The 18,986-nt window shown below is 49.6% G+C and overlaps 1 protein-coding gene across 4 annotated transcripts in view; it reads left to right on the top strand.

Moving 5' to 3' along the window:
* The window catches only part of LOC131583350 (mucosa-associated lymphoid tissue lymphoma translocation protein 1-like), a 28,003-nt gene that overhangs the window by 3,334 nt on the left and 5,683 nt on the right, over nucleotides 1-18,986 (top strand). For all 4 annotated transcript variants that reach the window (XR_009278499.1, XR_009278498.1, XM_058847351.1 and 1 more), the window contains 9 exons: nucleotides 272-368; nucleotides 1,985-2,011; nucleotides 2,804-3,007; nucleotides 7,259-7,436; nucleotides 10,489-10,563; nucleotides 11,153-11,280; nucleotides 11,565-11,696; nucleotides 11,819-11,970; nucleotides 17,190-17,315. Coding sequence is in view for 2 of the 4 variants with exons in the window: in XM_058847351.1 (XP_058703334.1) it covers nucleotides 272-368; nucleotides 1,985-2,011; nucleotides 2,804-3,007; nucleotides 7,259-7,436; nucleotides 10,489-10,563; nucleotides 11,153-11,280; nucleotides 11,565-11,696; nucleotides 11,819-11,970; nucleotides 17,190-17,315 (1,119 nt within the window). In the remaining 2 variants the exon portion in view is untranslated. The remainder of the gene's footprint in view (nucleotides 1-271; nucleotides 369-1,984; nucleotides 2,012-2,803; nucleotides 3,008-7,258; nucleotides 7,437-10,488; nucleotides 10,564-11,152; nucleotides 11,281-11,564; nucleotides 11,697-11,818; nucleotides 11,971-17,189; nucleotides 17,316-18,986) is intronic.

The raw sequence follows: 18,986 nt of genomic DNA, 5'->3' as shown, positions 1-18,986 counted from the left end.
CAAGGCTTGAATAGACAGAGCTGTGGCCACCCTGACTCATTGGTGGCTTTAGTCCCTCTCTAAGCAGGACCCTGGGCTGGAGAACCAGAGTCCCCATCAGCTGGTGCTGCTCTGGTTCTTGTCCCTGTCCTGATTCTTTGTGAGGCTGAGTCTCTGCGAACAGAAGGAAAAATACTTTTTATTCTATGAACACAAATGCCTTTGGCAGATCCTGGCAGGGAGCTTCAGACTTTTACCATAAATAATGTGATTTAACTTTTGATCTGCCTAGATTGCCCACACCAAGGCCAGTGACTCTGGCACATACCTCTGTTGTGCCTCCAACAGTCATGGAGAGCATTGGACCAACGCCGTGGATGTTCATGTCGGTGAGCAGAGCCAGCCTACATCACTTTGCTGCATACCACCTGGTGTGAGATGTATTTAGAGGGGACAAAGGAATTTGGTGCTCTCTGGAGATGCTGAGCTGGTGAACAAGGACCATGATAAATATTATTCCTTGGTACTGGGGCTGAGGGAGCACAGGGAGCAGCAGTTGGAAAACCTCCTAGATGCAGTGATGCGCTGTCCGGCAGGTGGGATGCTGCTGGGCCTTGTAGTGTGTCAGACACCTGCTGTGTAAGGGCAGGCTCAGTGCTCTCAGCTGCTCTCTGCTGTTTTCTTGCCATGCCAAGGTGCTGCTTTCACAGTTCCAGGCCAAATTACGTCAGGCTCCCATGGCCCTACTCATTTCCAGTCTCACTGACGTGAAAGGATGTGCTCGGATACAGAGCTGGAGAGGATGGTGTTTATTTGGGAAGGTTCAGGCCCCTTGGGCTGGCAGCTCAGAGCTGATTCTATGTCAGTGATGGGTCCCAGGGGGAGGATGTGTTCCCAGAGCCACGGGTATGCTCCACTTCTGGCTGCTTTGGCCCTCTGCCTTTACCTTATGTGAGGCAGGAATAGCACAGGCTGGCTTTTCTGGCTCTTTACTCCACCTAGAGATTTTTCTATGCCATGAGCTTCTTATGCTGCCTTTTAGGCTGGCTTTAAAATTTCTCCACAGTGCAAATTGATCTTGTGTAGCCAGAGAGCACTCTGCCTGCCTCCTCACAGCTGGCAAAACACATCCTGGGGGGACAGACAGTGAGAAAAGGATGCCAGATTGGGTTGGGTTCAATGTGCTACTGCTGGGGAGCTTCTGTCAGAGGTGGAAAAGGATGGGTGGTTTTGTTCTGCAGCTTTTCAGGCATCTCGTGCATCAGCAACACGGGTTCAGGGGCCAAGGATCTTCAAGACCCATGAGATTTATGCAATTTATTCTTAATTTCTTCTAGAGCATGTAGGGTTCTAGAATTTTCTCCTAGGGTGGATTTTTATATTTATTTCTGATTGAAATAGGAGAAGCTGGAGCAGTTAGGGTAGTAATGATTTTGAGAGGCTAGAAGTGCTCAGGCAGGAGAGCTTGTGGACCAAAGTCGGTGGCTTTTCTGAACCAGAATTGCTAAAACAACAAGGAAAGGCAGAACAGGGAGATGAAAAACTCTGCGAATATTACTGCAATCAAAAGCAAACAGGGCAACTTCCTCTGCACTGAACATTTCTGACGAGAAACTCTGTTTTGGAGCTTTTATTACCTTGAGTCATTGTGTTTCCTTTGCTTTTGCTGCAGCAAGGTAGCAGGTGAGTTGCAACAGGTACGAGCTTCTCCATGTTGACCCTCCTTCCCTGTTCTGCCACTTCTCTGGGCTTTGCTTCCCAGCTTCTCAGGATGTCATAAATCAGGCTGGATTTCATAAATCCTCCTAGCATCAGACCAATGTCTTTAAGGTTAGCAGTCAGGCTATGAAGGAGTTGCTTGAAGAATGTTGCTTGTGCAGATTGTTTGTGTGTTTGATCTAGCTGTGCATTGTTGGGGATGTTGGAGCAGAATTCAGACCTGGCACTGGGTGCTGGGCTCAGGCTTACTGAACCCAGGCTTATAATTTCCCTCTTTCTTTCCCAGGTATGTGTGCCTCTGGAAAGTTTTTTGGTGAGTAACGTAATCTTTTCTTCCTGAGCAATTATTCCCTTAATTAAAAGCCAGGCTCCAGGGTGGATGGGAGGATGAGGAATGGGAGTGCTTGGTCTGCTGAGACCTATTCAAGCCTTTATGATCGCATTGCTACAGCCTCTGCACTTTTGGATTAGAGCTGCACAACATAAGATGAGTCCCATCCCCTGCCAAGCCCTGATCTTTTTCAACAAGTGCAGTAAGATTATTCCTAATGAGTAACTGAGTCTTAAGCTCTGTGCCTGCAAAATGATTTTGCAAGTGTTGTTCAAATGACAGCTTATCCCTACTTGAAGTACTTCCTCAGAGCAGGGCAAAGTTCCTTGCACCCACTGCCACTGAGCGACATAAATCCATTTTTTTACAGTGGGAGGTGGGGATAAAATCAAAGCAGGAGCCATGGGTTTCTCACCTTCATCCCCATGAGGGAAAGAACCCCTGAGCCTGGCTCAGTGGATCCCCCTCCCAAGCACCACTGACACACCAGACCTGTGGTCATGGTAGGGCAAGTAGAGCAGAACCTCTGCATTCCTGGGATTTTGGTTGTCAAGTGAAAACTTTTCAAGCCTTTCTGTTAAATTGATTGTGTGTTTTGTCAAAGTGTTCAGAAAGCTAAGGGCTTTCTGGAGGGTGCTCCAGGCTTGCAGCAGCCTAGAGTCTATCCTTGCTGCCTCTTTCCTTAGATTGCCCATATTCTCACTCCAATGGGAGGAGGTGAGATCTTGCCTCCTGCTGAGCATTTACAGCTTTTTCACTTGGTCTTTGCTTTAGCTACAGGCAAAATAGCACTTTTGGTGGGCAACAACCGCTACCAGCATCATCCCAACCTCATGGCTCCTGTGAGGGATGTGTTTGAGCTGCGTCGTCTTCTGGAGCTTCTGGGCTTCCAGGTTGTCTCCCTGCTGGATCTGAACAAGGCTGAGATGGCGACAGCGGTCAGTCGCTTCCTGCAGCTCCTGGGGAAGGGAGTCTATGGTAAGGCCGAGCCAGCTCAGCCACCTGCCCATGCTGAGTAGGGATTAGGCCATTTTCTGAACAGCTCTTGAATTAGAACAGAATAAATTGAATGTTGCTATCTCAAGGGAGACCTGCATCAGTACCAGGCTTGGCAGGAGCTCTTGGATAAGTGTAGTTTAGTTTTGGCAGGTTATAGTCAGTCGAAGTGGATGTTTCTCCAACATGTGGCTAACCTCCAGTGCCAACAGCATGGGCTTATACTGAGTTTTTGGGGAGTCAGTGTTTCCAATAGTGAATGGGAAAGGGGGTTTTGATTTTTCCTTGGATAAAAGAATTGAGGAGACTAAATGTCCCCCCTCCACTCATGTGTGAGGAAGGGAGCTCCTTTTGAGCCCTGCTTGCTGCATCTGGTCATGATTTCCTTGTTTCTCTTTCCTGGAGGTCTAATTTGGGCCCCTAACAACCCTTTTGCAGAAGAGCATTCCCAGCTGCAGATGGCTTTGAGGTTGGGCTTTGTGCTTAATTGTGCACTGTGCTCAGTAAGGAAGCATTCCTCAACCACAAACCCAACCATCACATCTCGTGGGTCTTAAAGCAGGTGTTCAAATTTGGTGGTGAAAGTAGCATCTTTGAGGTCCCTGGGATTCTCCCAGCATGTCAGATACCCTGAAAACACCTTGCAGGTGGTTTTTTTTTTAATCCAAACCTCAGTGTAAGGCTTACATTCCAGCTGAGTGGTACCCAGACAGTGAAAGTCAGTGTGGGCTGATTCCAGGCTGGCATTCAGCATGAGGTTTGGAGGTTGTGCAATGGATGGGGACCTGGCCACAGGGTAAGTGCTGCACAGCCACCTTGTTCTGGGAAGCACTGACTCATTGGAGGAGGCTGAGCTGGTGGGAAGGGCTATGCACTGTCCTGGTGCTCTGCCTGAGTGCCTATGACAGCGTATTCCCGTGACTTCGCTTGCAGCTTCCTTCCTTTCGTTGTTGCTCTCTGAAATCCTCATGTATCCCGGGCTTTACCTCCTCTCCCAGGCCAGAGTCATCCCAGCTGCCATTCTTACCCTCTATCCACGTGAGGACCAAATGGCATTTTATCCATGGCCCTTCCTAAGCACTGAAGAGGAAAAAATGCTTGGAAACAGCAAACCTTTCATATTGTCATGCCTTATTTAAACTTCTAGAGCTTCTCTGCATTCGTGGCCTCTGATCCTTCCTGGCAAAATTGATTTTGTATGCTGTCTGGAAAAACATTAGCAGCTGAGTTGAGTGTTTGTGAGGCAATGCCTGCTTAGGTTGAGGTTTTCTTAACAGCTCTCCAGGCTGAGTTGTGTGGTATTCTTTGAATAGTGGACTCCAGTGTGGGCTGGATCCAGCAGTGACTGAGTTTGGGGTTCTTGCCACATTCGCTGGAATCCTGATTTAATGATGGGACATTGGGTCAGGTTGCCTACTGAGTGCCCCAGTTGTGGTGAGATGGCAGCTCCAGGAACAAGTCAGGCAGCCTGTTGAAGACCCCAGAGGTGCCTGTGACAGCCAGTCCTGTACATCGTGTTGGACACGCTCCTGTGGCATCCCCGTATTCTTGCTTGAGGAGCCTTGGAGGTGCCACCTCTGTGTAGCAGCCACCAGAGCTGAAGTCAGGAGAGCTTTGTGTAGACATAGAGAAGGAGGAGGGAGCTGACTGGTGGACATGAGCCTCCATGGGTTGGTGCTCATTGCCTTTTGTCGTGAGGTCAGTGTCGATGAGGGCAGTTGGGCTTTTTGGACTCTGTCCCTCCATGAGCTGTAGGCTTTTGGGAGACTTTCTTCCACATCTCCAGAGCATCCCAGCACAGCTCTGAGGCCTGGATCCTGAAGTGTTCAAAAAACAACTGGATGTGGCACTGCACTGTTTAGTGGGCATGGTGAGGTTCAGTCCAAAGTTGGACTTGATGATCTTGGAGGTCTTTTCCAACCCTAATGATTTTATGATCCAACGGTTTCTCCAATTGACTGTATGGAGGTGGCGGGCTATTGGGCTGCTTTTCCTCCAGATCTCTTCTTAGAAATGCTGCAAAGGATTTTTGAAGGCCCCAAACATCCTCTAAATTATCTAATTATTCTACCCTCAGGCAAATGAGGAATCCCCGTGGGTGTTATTTTGAGCACCCTAAAAAGTCCCAAATCAAAAAATTACATTGGAAATGCAACAAGAGCAGAAAATTGTGAGTGGAATACTAGGAATATGGAGTCATGCGTTTATTAAGCCTCATGCTGACATTTCCTGCTTTATAAGCAATGTTTGCAGCTTCCCCTTTTTAATTTTGTACTCAGAAGTTTTTCTGTGATGAGCAGTTCTGACTCATACAATGTGGGAAGAACTCAGAATAAAACATCCCTTACCATCTCTGGGCAAATTGTTGACTTTCCTGTTCAGGAGGAGAGATTCAGTCCAGGAGAGGTTGGAGAAGTTGCTCAGGTAATATGAAACTCACCTTTTCTGAATTTGAACACGAGTCTTTGTGGTTTATATAGCATGAGGAGCACTTGGTGGTACAGTCAGGTACTTAACAAGATCTCAAAAGTTAGAAGAATTAAGGATTGAATCATTCATTGTGGGCTTTCCTACTATATTTCATTTTTTTCCAAGCCTCAGTGATGCTGCCTTGTAACAGATGTCATCACTTCCCTTGCATGTACAGGCAGAGGGACAAAAGCCACCAGTGCTCAATGGCTCAAGGGGCCCAAACTGCATCTAATTTTTCTTAAAAGACTTCCTGTTTTATACTCTTTTCTAGTCTTGGGGGAGGGTTTTGTGGCTTTGGTTTGCAAGTTATGAAAGTTTAAAGCTTCTGCAAATCAGAGCCTGCTGCCTCTGGCTGGCAATCCACAAGAACAGGAACCCAAATCTCATGGGCACCTGTGAAAATGTCCACTTGAGAAACTTTCCATTGTCCCCTGAGAATAGAAACCAAAGGTGACTCAAGGTCTTTTGGACTATGAGATCATGTTTTCCATTCTCCACATGATGAGATCATGCTTTCAGCCCTTCAGCTCCTGCCCCTGTTACTGCATTCATGCAGAATCAGACCAAAATGAGTGTCCTGCCAACTCCAGGGGCAGGAACAGCGGAGGGAAAATAGAGGAGAGGTTACTCACTGAAGTGTGGGCTTTGGCAGTGAATCTGAGAGAAGAATTTCTCCTGCTGTTGCTTCTTACATTCTTTTTCCCATTTCTGACCTCTCACTCTTCACTGTCCCTCAGTTGCAGTAACACAGCTCTCTGCATCACTTTGCAGAGCTATTTTTAACCCATTTCAATTCCCCAAGTTGGCTTTCACCAACCAGCATCCCCCAAGCAGTGTCTTTGGTCCTGGGTAGGGGTAGCCAGCCACCATGCAGCTTCCTTTTGAGAAGCTCCAGCCTGTTTGGGGATCCCTGTGCCAGCCCTGCACTGAACACAGGGCTTGGAGAGGAATCCCAGCTTCGGCCATGCCAAGCTCCCCAGTACTCACTTCCCACCTGGATGGCCAGGTGTTGCCAGCTCTTAGGAAGGCAGAAATCATTACTAAGTTTTATGTGCTTAAGAGAAAAACCCAGAATTCTTGTGGAGTCTTGGGCTTCCCACTGGCATGTGCAGGAGTCTGACTCCTCCCCTGCCTAACAGGGCTAGTGCCTGGTTTGAGGTTGCTGAAGCTCATGGTCCTCATGTTCTGGACATCTGAAAAACTCATCTGTCACTGTGTCTGATTTTTACCAGGTTTTAGGTATGTGAATACAGGCAGACCTTTGAAATTGAGAATGTTTCCCATCACCTGATTAGCTGGTGTTGTTAGTCTCTTCTCCAAAACTAGGAAACTGAGGAGCTTATCATTTAAATGGCTGTTAATGTATTTTCCATCCTGGCAGAATCCTTTTCTGTTGCTTTATTCCTTCAAAGAGCTGAGGACTGACCAAAACATTATATGACAGTGAAATTCAGCCTGGCAGGTTGTAGCACAGAGGGTTTGGACATGTGTAAACCCAGGGCCTTCAGGAGACGAACAGTGAAGGAATCCACAAGTGCAGGATACCCTCTTGGGGCTGCTTCCAATTCTAATGAAGGGAATAAATTGGGAAAAAGTTGAAATAGTGAGGTCAACATAGCTCCAGTTCCATAGGTGCTACTGGTCTAGGTCTGCCCTACACCAGTATCCCATCAGGACAGGAGGTGGGATGTGGCCATGGGGAGCTGGTTACACACCTGCAGGTCAGCATCCTCATTCATCCTCTCCTCTCCCTGTTCCCAGCTATATTCTACTATGCTGGGCATGGGTATGAACATCTGGGGAGGAACTACATGGTCCCTGTTGATGCTCCACAACCCTATGCCCCTGAGAACTGCATCAGCGTGCAGAGGATCCTCCAGAAGATGCAGCAGCAGCAGACGGCCCTGAACATCATCCTGCTGGACACCTGCAGGAAGTGGTAAGGGCCTCTTCCCCCTTCCTCACCTGGGCTGGGCATTCTGAGGGCTGGGGGAGGGTGGCCATCCTCAGCTGTGGGTTTTGACAGCCCCTGTGGTTGCCACATCCCCCATGGTGCTGCTGAGCCTCTCTCTGTCAGAGGTCATTGATCTATGCCATAAAATCAACCACATTGCCAGGTCCTGCAGGGTGTCCTGGGGGATGGCTCAGTCATGTATTAGTGCACAGAGCATCAGACCTTGTCTGAGATCTGCTGGAGAGAAGGGGCTTGAGACCCTCCTTTGGTTTTTTTGAGGTGAAGAAGCCTGGCAAGTACAGGCAGGTTTCCTCAAGCTTGGGGAGGGATGGCTCTGCCTGGCATAAATTGTTGGCTGAAACTCAGCACAGGGTTTGTCTTTTGTGTTTCAAGCCTGACCCACCTGACCTGATCTTGCTGATTGTGTGCTTTCCTGGTCCATATTTCCTACGTGCTCAGGCTGGGAGTGTTCAGTTCACCTTTCTTCTCCTGGCTGCATTCTTGTTAACATCTGTGAGAAGAGTGCAACAGGACAGGGGAAATATTTTAAGCCCTGCTACTTGTTTTTTACTGGGCTTAAATCCTTCTGAAGTGGTCATGTTGTGAAGCTGCTGCTGCTGAGGTCAGAGATCAGCATTTTCCCACTTTCTGTGGAAAACCCATCGTCCTCCCTTGGCCTGCAGACTTCTATCCTGCTGCAGGAAATTACTACTTGTCCAATTTCAGCAGAGGTGGTGGACTAATGCAGTAGAAGCTGTCATTAGTTTATTTAGTTCTGCTCCTGAGGCAGATTTACAGGTCAGAAAAGACCTGGAGAGCAAATGTAGGAATATATCTCTCTTCATGCTGTGGTTCCTGTGCTAAGAATTGGAAAGACAACAGGGTTTTTTATCAAAAAAACCTGAGAGAGCTGCCAGCCCCTGGAGAGGTGAGAAATTTTCGATGCCTTTTAGCTGCGGTGGTGGGGCTGCTTGCTTTGAATGGCTTAAAACTGGCTGTGCTGGGACTTGTCCCACAGCTCTGGAGCAGGAGCTTGACATCCCTTGATGCTGCCCTGAACTCCCCAGATGGGAGCATCCTCTTTGTCCCTTCTTTCTGGCTGCTGAGAGCAGAGTGTGCTGCTTCCCTGGCACACCTCACAGCACCTGGCTGTCCTCCCCAGTGTGATGAGAGGCAGGGGAGGGCCTGCAGCCAAGCAGGAACACCCAGCTCTCGTGGATACTCTGCTGGAGCTGGGCTGCTGTGGCTCTGGGCTGCTGGTGTGCCATCTGAGGGGAGGCAGTATGGGAGTTGCACAGGGACCAGTCTAAGTGTTAACAATCTATAAAACAGGTTTTGAGCTGCTGTCTCCTTCCTTGGCATTGCCATTGGTTGCTTTTCTCAATGGAGTCTCAGTGGTGCTCTGGGAAGAAGATGCAGTGTGAGATCTGCTGTTATATTTAGGCAAAGTTGTGCAGCTGTTTTTCTCCCTCCTTCCCCAAAGTTCACACCTCCTCTTTTCCACAGCAAGCATAATACTTCATGCAGTGGGTGTTATCCCTGATCTCATGGGGGCAGGAGCTCTGTCCTGAGCTCACTTTTTTCTCGAGAAGTCACCATTTCAGCTCAGGAAAGCATCTGGAGTTCATAGCTGTGTGTGTTTACACTGCTGTGTAAAACAAGGCTCCCAGGGCCTCCTTTCACAAAACCCTCCTGGTCAGACTGATGCTGCAGCTCTGTCAGCGGCTCATGCATGAAGCTGTGTCTGTGCTAAGGGGGAGCTCACCCAGAGTTTGGCATCAGAAATGCCAGGGTGGTGAGAAACACATCTCCCTTTGCCAAGTGGGAGCAGATGCTCAGCCTTAGCAGGGGAGGAATCAGAACACAGAGCCTGTGTGTAGCCTCATACATTTATATGCTGATTTTGGGTGGATGTGATTGCCTTTTCCAGTAATTCCCTGATTTATCTTTGGACCTGGAACCAAAGATTTCTGCACTAAATTAAGAGCAGTTGAAGAGCAGATAAATCTCAGTACTCAGATTTAGAAACATGTCTCCTTTCTCACATTTTCTCTTCTGATCATCTTTAGGACAACTTACACAAGCCAGTTGAATTCTGCCATTAAACACCTCCAGACTGTGCCACCAGGAGTAGGTGACATGCTGGCTGCTGGAAATCCCTCTGTCCTTTCAACTCTTCTTGGTGTGCTGGCTCCAGCTCCAGGAAACTGTGCTGGACTTGAATTACATGGACTAACTCTGCCTCTGTGCCTGCTTCTTGTCACTGTGTGACTGGGAACAGCTGCGAGTCACTGGTGTGAACTGGAGGCAGCCTGTCCCTATGCTGTCAGTCTGGCTGCAGTCAGATGGGCAGGGCTTAACCATTCAATGCAACCATTATATCTTATTTGTTGGAAATCAGATCCTGTCACCATGGATCTGCCTGATTTTGGAAATAATAGGGGCCATGCTCATTCAGCTGCATGTGGACTAAGGTGCCAGGACCAATTTTGGGCTTTGAGACTCATGTCCTGATCTCATCTCTCAGAGAGATCTGGGTGTGTATCATCCAAAGCCTGCTTTGGATCCCTGAGGCAAAAGTGTGTGTATCATCTGGAAGGGCCCATAGGGTGTCCCAGACTCCCAGCAAAGACAATTGAGCCATAACCATGGTGCTGTGCACCTCTGACTTATTGAGGGACAATTGTCCATTGGGCCAAGGTGAACCTGTGTGTTCTCTGCACTGTTGTGCTGCCTGGAGCTGTTAAAATCCAGCCTGTGTAGGGAGGTGGCAGCACGCACCCACGGCTCCAGGCTGGACCACAGCCTCAGGCTCAGGGCAGGGAGCAGCTTACCCGTGCAGATAAGTCACAGCCGGACATAGCTACTCCTTTCCCTGTGGTTTGGGGTCTTGGTGGGATTCCCAGCTTTAGTCCCTCTGGTTACATCCGAGGTGAGAGTTGATCCTCCTGCCATCCCTAAGAGATGGACATAAGAGATGTCCCCTCCGGCTGACAGATGTCCTCAACACTGACTTGTGCCTTTGCCTCCTCCCCAGGTACAACCCAGGGTGTGCCTTGTCCCAGGTGCAGCCGCTGGAGCCCTGGGGAAACACTGTCTATGGCTATTCCACGTGAGTGATTCCACCATCCCCACACCCTCACACGGGACCAGACTCTGGCCCTGTCTCCTCCCATCCTTCCATGCACAGAGGCTGGAGAGAGCTTCTTTCATGTTCCCTCTGGCTCTCACCCTCCATCTGCTGGGTTTGCTGTTCAGGCACTTCTTCCTGCTGCCATCAGCCTGTGCTTCAGTTACAAGTTCTGTGTGAAGGTGACATCAGCTCCTGTCATCTGTTCTTCAGCCTGATTTCCCAGGTTCATGTCCCATGAACAGCCCACCCAAGGCCTCCTGAGATGCTGGGTAGTATTTACTGGTCCAGTGCCAGTTCCACTGGCTTTTCACCTTCATCACCCACCTGGGCTGGCAAAGGAGACTGTGCTCCTTTGTGTCCTGTCCCATTCTCTTCCACTGCTTTTTCCCATCCTGTGGCCTGCCCACCCTCTCCAGGGCACAACCAAAGCACTTTGTATTATTTCTTGAGAAGCTCACTTTGACCCAGCCAACAGAGTCAGGATGGAGTTGGCCACCCCAGACTCACCTGGTCTTCATGCCCAGTGCAGAACTGCGAGGACTCTGAAGAAATACCCTTACTCTTGCAGGAGTGAAGATGCAGAAGCCTATGAATTGCAGGATGGGGAGTTCAGCTCAGGAATCTTCATGAAATATCTGAAGAAACACATTCTGCAAGAGAAGAAAGTGACACACATGCTGGAGGATGTGTTAGAGGGTAAGAGAAGCAATAAACCACTCGCTTCAGTGGTAGGAGTGGGACAGCAGAGACTGAGTGGCTCCACATCACTCCATCCCATCCCATCCCATCCCATCCCATCCCATCCCATCCCATCCCATCCCATCCCATCCCAGCCAGCCACCTCCCTAAAATCCAAATCACAGGCCATGCCCCATGGGAGCTTTCAGTAGCCTGCAAGCAGCATGGAGACATTCATGTAGGGCCTGAAAGGCAGGGAGATCACCTGGAGTGATCCTTGTGCTTCCAACTCTTTCCCACAGATATTGGCCATGATCCCCTGGTCGCTGGCAAGCAGGTGATGGAGATCAAGCACACTCTGAAGGAAGCTCGGTCCCTGACTGACCCCATCTGTCCCTCGGGAGAAGCCCTTGAGCCCTGGGAGCACAGCCAAGGTGAGCCATACGGGAGAGGAGGAGGCAACTGGGGGTGCCTGTGCCCCTCAGGGACACGGCTGTGCAGGGAGGTGTTGACAGGACTCTCTGAGGAGCTGATCATGCCTGAATTTCCCTTCCAGAGCTGCCCAGCAAAACAGTGACCTTCCCATGTGGGGTGCGGGTGGAGCTCTGCTTCCTCCGGCTCTTCTCCAACCTGATGTTTGTGTGTGCCAAGCCACAGCCACCCCTGGGCCACGTCACTGACCCCCAGCTCCTGCTCCACCAGCTCACTGTGAGTGCTCTGGCCAGTCCCCTTCCTGGGCTGCTTTCCCCAGCTCAGAGGTGGGGAGGGTGGTTGGGTCAAGTCCTGAGGGCTCCGAGCAGCTGATCCCAGGTGAAAAAGGATCCCCTCCTCTGCATACATCTCTTGGAGGCTCCTTCCACATCTCAGTAGATTCCCTGCCTTGCTCTTCATACATCACAAAGAGGACTTGGCAGCAGTTTGATGCCTTTAACCAGTTATCCCCCAGATTGATTTCTGGGCTGCCTGATTAAATTATTGCATTTAATCTGATTGAGGCCAAGAGCTATTCTGTTTTCTGTGTTAGAAAGTAGGTCTGGCTTTTTGACTTATGCCTTCTTTTGCCTGCTGTGCTAATATATTTTAATGCAACAATATATTCTTTCGTAGTTGAGCTGTACCAGATGGTCTCCATGCCACTTCTACAGATTTCATTTGCTGCTCCTTTCTATAACCATCTCCCTTGTTTTCTGTAGTCCTTCTCCCAGGGCATAGCTCATGTGTGGTGGATTTTTTGGCCCTTGTTTCTTGTGGAGGGACACTGCTCCTCAGCACATTGGGGTCACTGACGCAGCGTGGTGGACCCAGGAGGTTTGGAGCCTGATCCTGCCCATTCCTAAGCTGCAGCATCATTCCCCCTTGTGAGCATCATGCATGAAAATTGTGTCTGTGTGTGTGACACGTATCTGTGTGCTTTGCCCCACATCAGTGATTGGAGGAAGGGGAGCCCTGCTGCCTGCTCCTGCCTCTGAAGCTGTCTCAAGAGGGATCAAGGAAACAAAAAGGGACCCCAGTGCAGCCAGATCCCTCTTGCTGTCCTAGTGCATGGTGGAGCTGGCTCAGCATGTCCTTCCTTGACTGTCACCTGCCCCACCTCAGGCATCACAGCAGCCCCCACACCCCTGTGGGATCCCTGAGCTGCCCAGGGGGGCACCAGGCTCCCTCTAGGATCCTGCCAGCACTCCTGGGGGATGCTGAGGGCTGCTGGGGCCCTGTAAACCCCACGTGTGTGGCTGAGCTGCAGGAGCAGGAGGCTGAAGGCCAGCACCACCAGGCTGAATGTGAGGTTATAAGCCCTGGGGATTGATCCCAGAGAGTTGTTTCACTGCGGAAATGGGGAGTATAGGAAATGGGAGTTTTCCCACCATTTTCCACATTCTGGTTATCAAAGAGACTTAATTTGGCTTGCTGTGAGTTTGCCAGGAGTAATTATGATGGAATTTTCTAGCATTGATCCATTTTCTTTAGTTGTCCCATATTCCTTCCCATCCCGTGTCTTTCCTGACCTCCATTTTTACCTGACAAGAATTCTCTTTAGAGTGAGAGGCAGCTCTAGCATATGACCCAAGGCATTTCCATTTTTTTTTTCTCTATATTGTTTAAATCCTTACTTTTTAAAACCTTTATGTTGGATCTCCTTGTTTTCCAGACTTTTGATCTGGAGCTGTTTGACACAATGGCCTTGCCAGTGAACCTTTCCCCCATTTATTTAGAATATCCCTGTTTCTGGGCTAGCTAAAACCTGGCCTTGCCAATTCCTGGGCACCATCCTCATTAAAAAGCGCTTCCTACCGTAGGGAAAGGTTTATAAATAATTATGAATTGTCTAAAAAAAATTAATTTAGAAAATCCTTTTTTCCATTTTCTCCTACACAGCCAAAAATTTTAAAGGAGAGTATGGTAGGGAATTAGTTTGTGGAACAGGAGGCTGGGAATTTAGCAGACTGCAGATACTTGTGGATAATGAGTTCCTATCAGCTGACAGGCTTTGAATCTCATGTGTCAAGGATTTAACTGATCCCTTGAGATCCCAGAGTCATGGAGTGTTTGGGTTTGGAGGGAATCTCTGTAGATCATCCAGTGCAGCCCTCCTGCTAAAGCAGGCAGACCAGGTTGCTCCTTGCCCAGGTGAATGTCTTGAAGGTCACAAGGCTGGAGAACAGTGTGCCTGTGGGACACAGCCCTGGAGAGCTGGTGTATTTTCAAGGATCCTGATGAACAGGGAGTCAAGCAAAGGCATCAGGAGGGCTGCATGGATTTGCTGAGGGCTCCTAACTGAGCTCACACATGAAAAGGATGTGCAAGAGGTGGTACCAGGGACAGGTAATGTAGGAGGACTGTAGAGATGTGGTTCAAGCTTGTGGGAATGGGGTTCAGAAAGCCAAGCCCATGTGGAGCTGAATCTGGGGACAACAAGAAGGGCTTCTACAAGTGTCTCAGGACTCCCAGAACCCTGACACTAAGGAGAAGGTCTGGAGTGAGGGAGACTCTTGGAGGGGGAGGAGGAGCAGCACCAGGTCAGGGAGTGCTGAACCAACTGGACATTCACAAACACCCAGGACATGATGGGTGCACCCATGAGTGCTGAGGGGCTGGAGATGAGACTGAGAGCACACTCTTCATCTCCTCACAGTCTTCCTGAGTCCTGGAAAAAAAGCCGGTGTCACTCCTGCCTTCCAGGAGGGCAAGAATGAAGATTTGGGGAGCTCCAGGAGGGTTGACCTCACTGTGATCTCTGAGAAGGTGACAGAGCCAATGACCCCTAAACACAGAGAGAACAAAGAGGTGACTGGTAGCAAAGGATAGATTGCAAAAGGCCTCCATGCCTGATAACCTGATGCTTTCTGCATCAAAGGGATGAGCTCAGGCGACAAGGCAAGGGTGGTGGATATTGTTTATCCTCCACCTGTGTCCAGTTCCAGCTCCTCAGCACAAGGGAGACATGGACATACTGGAGAGACTCCAGCAAAGGGTCATGGGGATGATGAAGTGGTTGAAGCACCTTCTCTGTAAGGAAAGGCTGAGAGAGCTGGGACTGTTCATCCTAAGGAAGAGTAGACTCAGGGAGGGCTCATCCAGGTCTGCAAGTACCTGCAGGGAGGGTGCAAAGAGGAAGGAGCCAGTTCTTTCCAGTGGTGCCCAGTGCCATGGGCACACATTGATACACAAGAAATTCCACTTAAAACTAAGAGAAAACTCTCCTTCTTGGAGGGTGATTGAATATGTTTGGGCTTTTTGGAAAATCAAGGCTGTGGGATTGGTTTTCATTTTCACTAATGTGCTTATTAAGTATACAGATCCCATAACACTAAGTCTCTGCAAGGTGCTACAAAGCAGATTTTGGAAGGATTTGGATAACTGAAGGCACAGTTCAAGGCCAAGGCTGTTACTCAGTAGATAAAAGTTCCTGCACGTGAGCAATCACAAAAAGTAGCGTCAGGATGGGATGGGCAGTGAATGGAGAACCAGTTCTGGTCAGAGCCCAAAACAGCTGAGGCAACAAAAGCAGGACACAAAATGTGGCAAGGTTGCAAAGAAGAGCTCTGAGATTTGTGTGAGATCTTGTCTGGCTCTCCTGGCTGTTGCTGGAACACTGGGTCCAGTTTCAGGTCTGTGTTTCATGGAAAAAAAGTGTGCCAACTAAAACACAGACAAAGTAATGAAAGGAAGGAGCAAGGCAATTTAGTTTAGGCAAGAAAATCAAAAATATTGATTTTGTGGGGCCTTCAAATCTATAAAAAGTTGTTTCCAGCATGGAAGTAATTCATGGTTTGAATTGCAGGGAGGAAGTTCCAAAGTGGAGATGACATTCTCCCTAATCTCTAGTTAAACCCTGCCCCTGGATTGGGAAGCCATTCCCCTCTTGTCCTGTCTCTCCATGCCTTGTCCGCAGTCCCTCTCCAGCTCTCCTGGAGCCCCTTCAGGCCCTGGCAGGGGCTCTGAGCTCTCCTGGAGCCTTCTCTTCTCCAGGCTGGACACCCCCAGCTCTCCCAGCCTGGCTCGGGAGCAGAGGGGCTCCAGCCCTTGGAGTGTCTCCATGGCCTCCTCTGGGCTCGCTCCAGCAGCTCCAGGTCCTGCTGCTGTTGGATCCCTGGGCTGGAGGCAGCTCTGGAGGTCAGAGCATATGCTGGAGGATGGAGCTGGCTAGACATGGCAGGGCTACACCCTCATTTCTGCAGCCATGCTGCCAAAGCCCTGTGTCAGCAGCATCTGGCTGATCTGATTCCTGCCTGTTTGGTCTCCAGGTTTAGTCTCCATTCACTTGTCTGATCTTCCCCAAGCTCCCTCCAGTTTATCTTTCCAGTAATGAGCTGCCAGGTGTGGAGATGGATTTGGCTTTCTCTTGCACAGAGATAAATGGTGTTTCCTCAGCCTCCAGTGACCTACTGGATCAGTGATGGTGCTGCTTCTGTTCCTCCAGCCTTGCATGCAGGGGGATCCTGATGCCTGCAGATCCCAGCCAGTATTTGGGATCCAATATTCTTCCTCATACTTTCCTGGCCAGAATCAAATGGCTTTGGCTGCTTGCAGGCAGCAGTTCAGGGAAGGCTAGGAGGAGCTCCCAGGGCTTCTCCAAGTTCTACATCCCCAAATGTCCTAGCAGCCTCCTTCACCAGCATTTCTCCTGCTAAGTATCACACTGGGACGGTTGCCAGAGCTAGCTGGCAGAGGGAAGCCTTCTGGAAGGGGCTGCTAGACTGTGGTCTGTCACCCATTCTGGAGGGCTCAAATCCAAAGCAAGGAGGACTTGGTCATGGTCCCAAGGCTGCCAGAGCTCCAGGAGCATTTGGACAATTCTCTCAGGCACAGGGTGGAATTGTTGGGTTGCCTGTGCAGGGCCAAGGGTTGAACTCAATGACCTTTGTGGGTTCCTTCCAACTCAGGATATTCCATGATCTAGGATTCCATAAGGCCTTTATTTCCTTGTCTCTTCCTGGGGTATTAGTGGCTCCACAGTTCATTGGGTACTGAGGAGGATCTCACAGATACGGTGCTGTTTTGGTTAAATTTGAGTAACTTGGCAAGAATTGGCAGTTCTGTAGATGGTGGGAGGCTAAATCAGCACTCAGCACAACTCAGAGCTTCCAGCTGTGGCTTTGGAAAACTTGCTCCCTCTGTGACACACTGCTGGCACTGCCAGTGGTTGTGATACCAGCTGGTGCTTCTTCCTGCTATGCTGAAAATCCCACTGTACCCCATTTTTCACAGTAAGATGTACTCAGGGTCTTCTCATTGATGTGCACAAGGCAAGTGTGTAAAACCTCTGCATTCCTGTTGCTTTCTGTGGTACTTCCCTTAGGATACAAAGCATTTCCACCAGGCAATGTGTTAATCAAAACCCTGAACACATGTTAGATGGGCAGCTGTGCCTCAATGCTTCATGCTGATGCTGAAATTTCCTTACATTTGCTCTTGTTTTCCTGACCCAGGAGATGGGTGACGTGGCCATCCAGAGGGAGAGCTGTCTGGACCATGTGGAGACTCTGCTCGCCTCTGTGTACCAGCGGGAGGAGCTGGACTGCATCTTCCAGCTCTGTGCACTGCAGAAGATTCAGGTAGAGAGTAGCCAGGTGCAGATTTCCACAATTCACCTGCACTCTCGTGGAACTGGTGTCCCCATGCACATGGCTGGGGCTGGATATGGCTCTCTGACCATGTGTCTGTGTCAGTGTCACATCCAGACTGAAGAGGAGCTTGTTGATCTTCCAGGCACAAATCACAGAATCACAGACTGGTTTGGGTTGGGGGAACCTTAAAACTCATCTCGTTCCACCCCCTGCCACAGACAGGGACACCTTCCACTATCCCAGGTTGCTCCATGCCCCATCCAACCTGGTCTTGGACACTTCCAGGGATGGGGCAGCCACAACTTCTCTGGGCAGCCTGTACCAGGGCCTTGGCACCCTCACAGGGATGAATTCCTAACAAGGAAGTTATTCTTCCTTGTCCTGTCCCTTCAAGCCCTTGTCCCAGGTCCCTCTCCCGCTCTCTTGGAGCTCCTTTGGGCACTGGAAGGGGCTCTAAAGTCATCTTGGATCCTCTTCTCCAAACTGGGCACACCCAGCTCTCCCAGCATGTTTTCATGAGACCACTGTCCTTTCACCTCACCTTTTCCACCTCAGCAAAATCTTTCTGATTTACAATCAGGCTGCAGAACCCGAGTGTGGATGCTCCTTGCTTTTGTATTGTCTCCCCTGCCTGACCTTCCTATCAAAGCTGACCCACAGCAGCCTCTGCTGGAAGCAGAGAGAGGCATCACAGGTCCTGGATTGTTCTGTTTTCCTGTGCTGCCTGGCCAGAGAGGCTGCTCTTTGCCCCATCAACCACGGGGAGGTCAGAACTGCTGAATTATTTCAGGTGGAGGAATGTCTCACTAGGCTGTGTGCTTGCCTGAGAGATGAGCTCATGGGCTGGCCAGGATCTCCAGTCATCAGAGTAACACTGCCAAGCCTGATCCAAGCTGTGCCTCTTTGGCACACTTCAAAACACCCTCAAACTATTTAAAGTCTATGAGAGAAGCAGAATTGCTTGTCCTCTGGCTTATCTCTCCTCAAACAGCAGTTTGCACCTTGTGTATACTTGGATTTTTCTTCCTCCCCTAACACACAGCCAGTGTATCTTACACCAAGTGCTGCTCTCAAGCTGCTGCCTGGATCTGCCTACAGCAAGTTCTGCTTGCTCTGTACATGATGTGCTTCAGCATATGGCAGTGTTTTCAGTTCTTAATTGTTCCTGAATTTATTTTTTTAACCTTTCCCAGTTGTTCTGCATTGCTTTTAAGTGCAGACAGGAGACCTGGACCAGGCCTTGCCTGCCAAAATCTTCTCATGCCATTATCCCTGCTCTTTACAGGTGTTTTAGGCACAGTGCCATGCTGGGGGGCTGTTTTCAGGGGTTTGACTGCCATGAATGTGGTTATTCTCTTATTTCTTCATCTTCTATAAAATTCTAAAATAGTGCTAGGCTGTGAGTAGATCCCTGTGGAGCACTGCTGGTTAAAGCTGTTGGCTTTTACAGTGTGAGGTGTGTTTTAGTTCATAGAATCCCAGAATGCTTTGGGCTGGAAGGGACCTTAAAGCTCATCTTGTTCACCCCCCTGCCATGGGCAGGGACACCTTCCACTATCCCAGGGTGCTCCAAGCCCTGTCCAACCTGGCCTTGGATACTTCCAGGCCTGTAAATGGTTCGTGCTTTCCTCTCCCATGTGCATTGGCCATGGTGCAGCC

The sequence above is a fragment of the Poecile atricapillus genome, chromosome 11 (genome assembly GCF_030490865.1).
Source record: "Poecile atricapillus isolate bPoeAtr1 chromosome 11, bPoeAtr1.hap1, whole genome shotgun sequence".
Taxonomy (NCBI): Eukaryota; Metazoa; Chordata; class Aves; order Passeriformes; family Paridae; genus Poecile; species Poecile atricapillus.
Note: the sequence above shows the minus strand (reverse complement) of the source record. Positions and strands in the feature narration are given on the sequence as shown.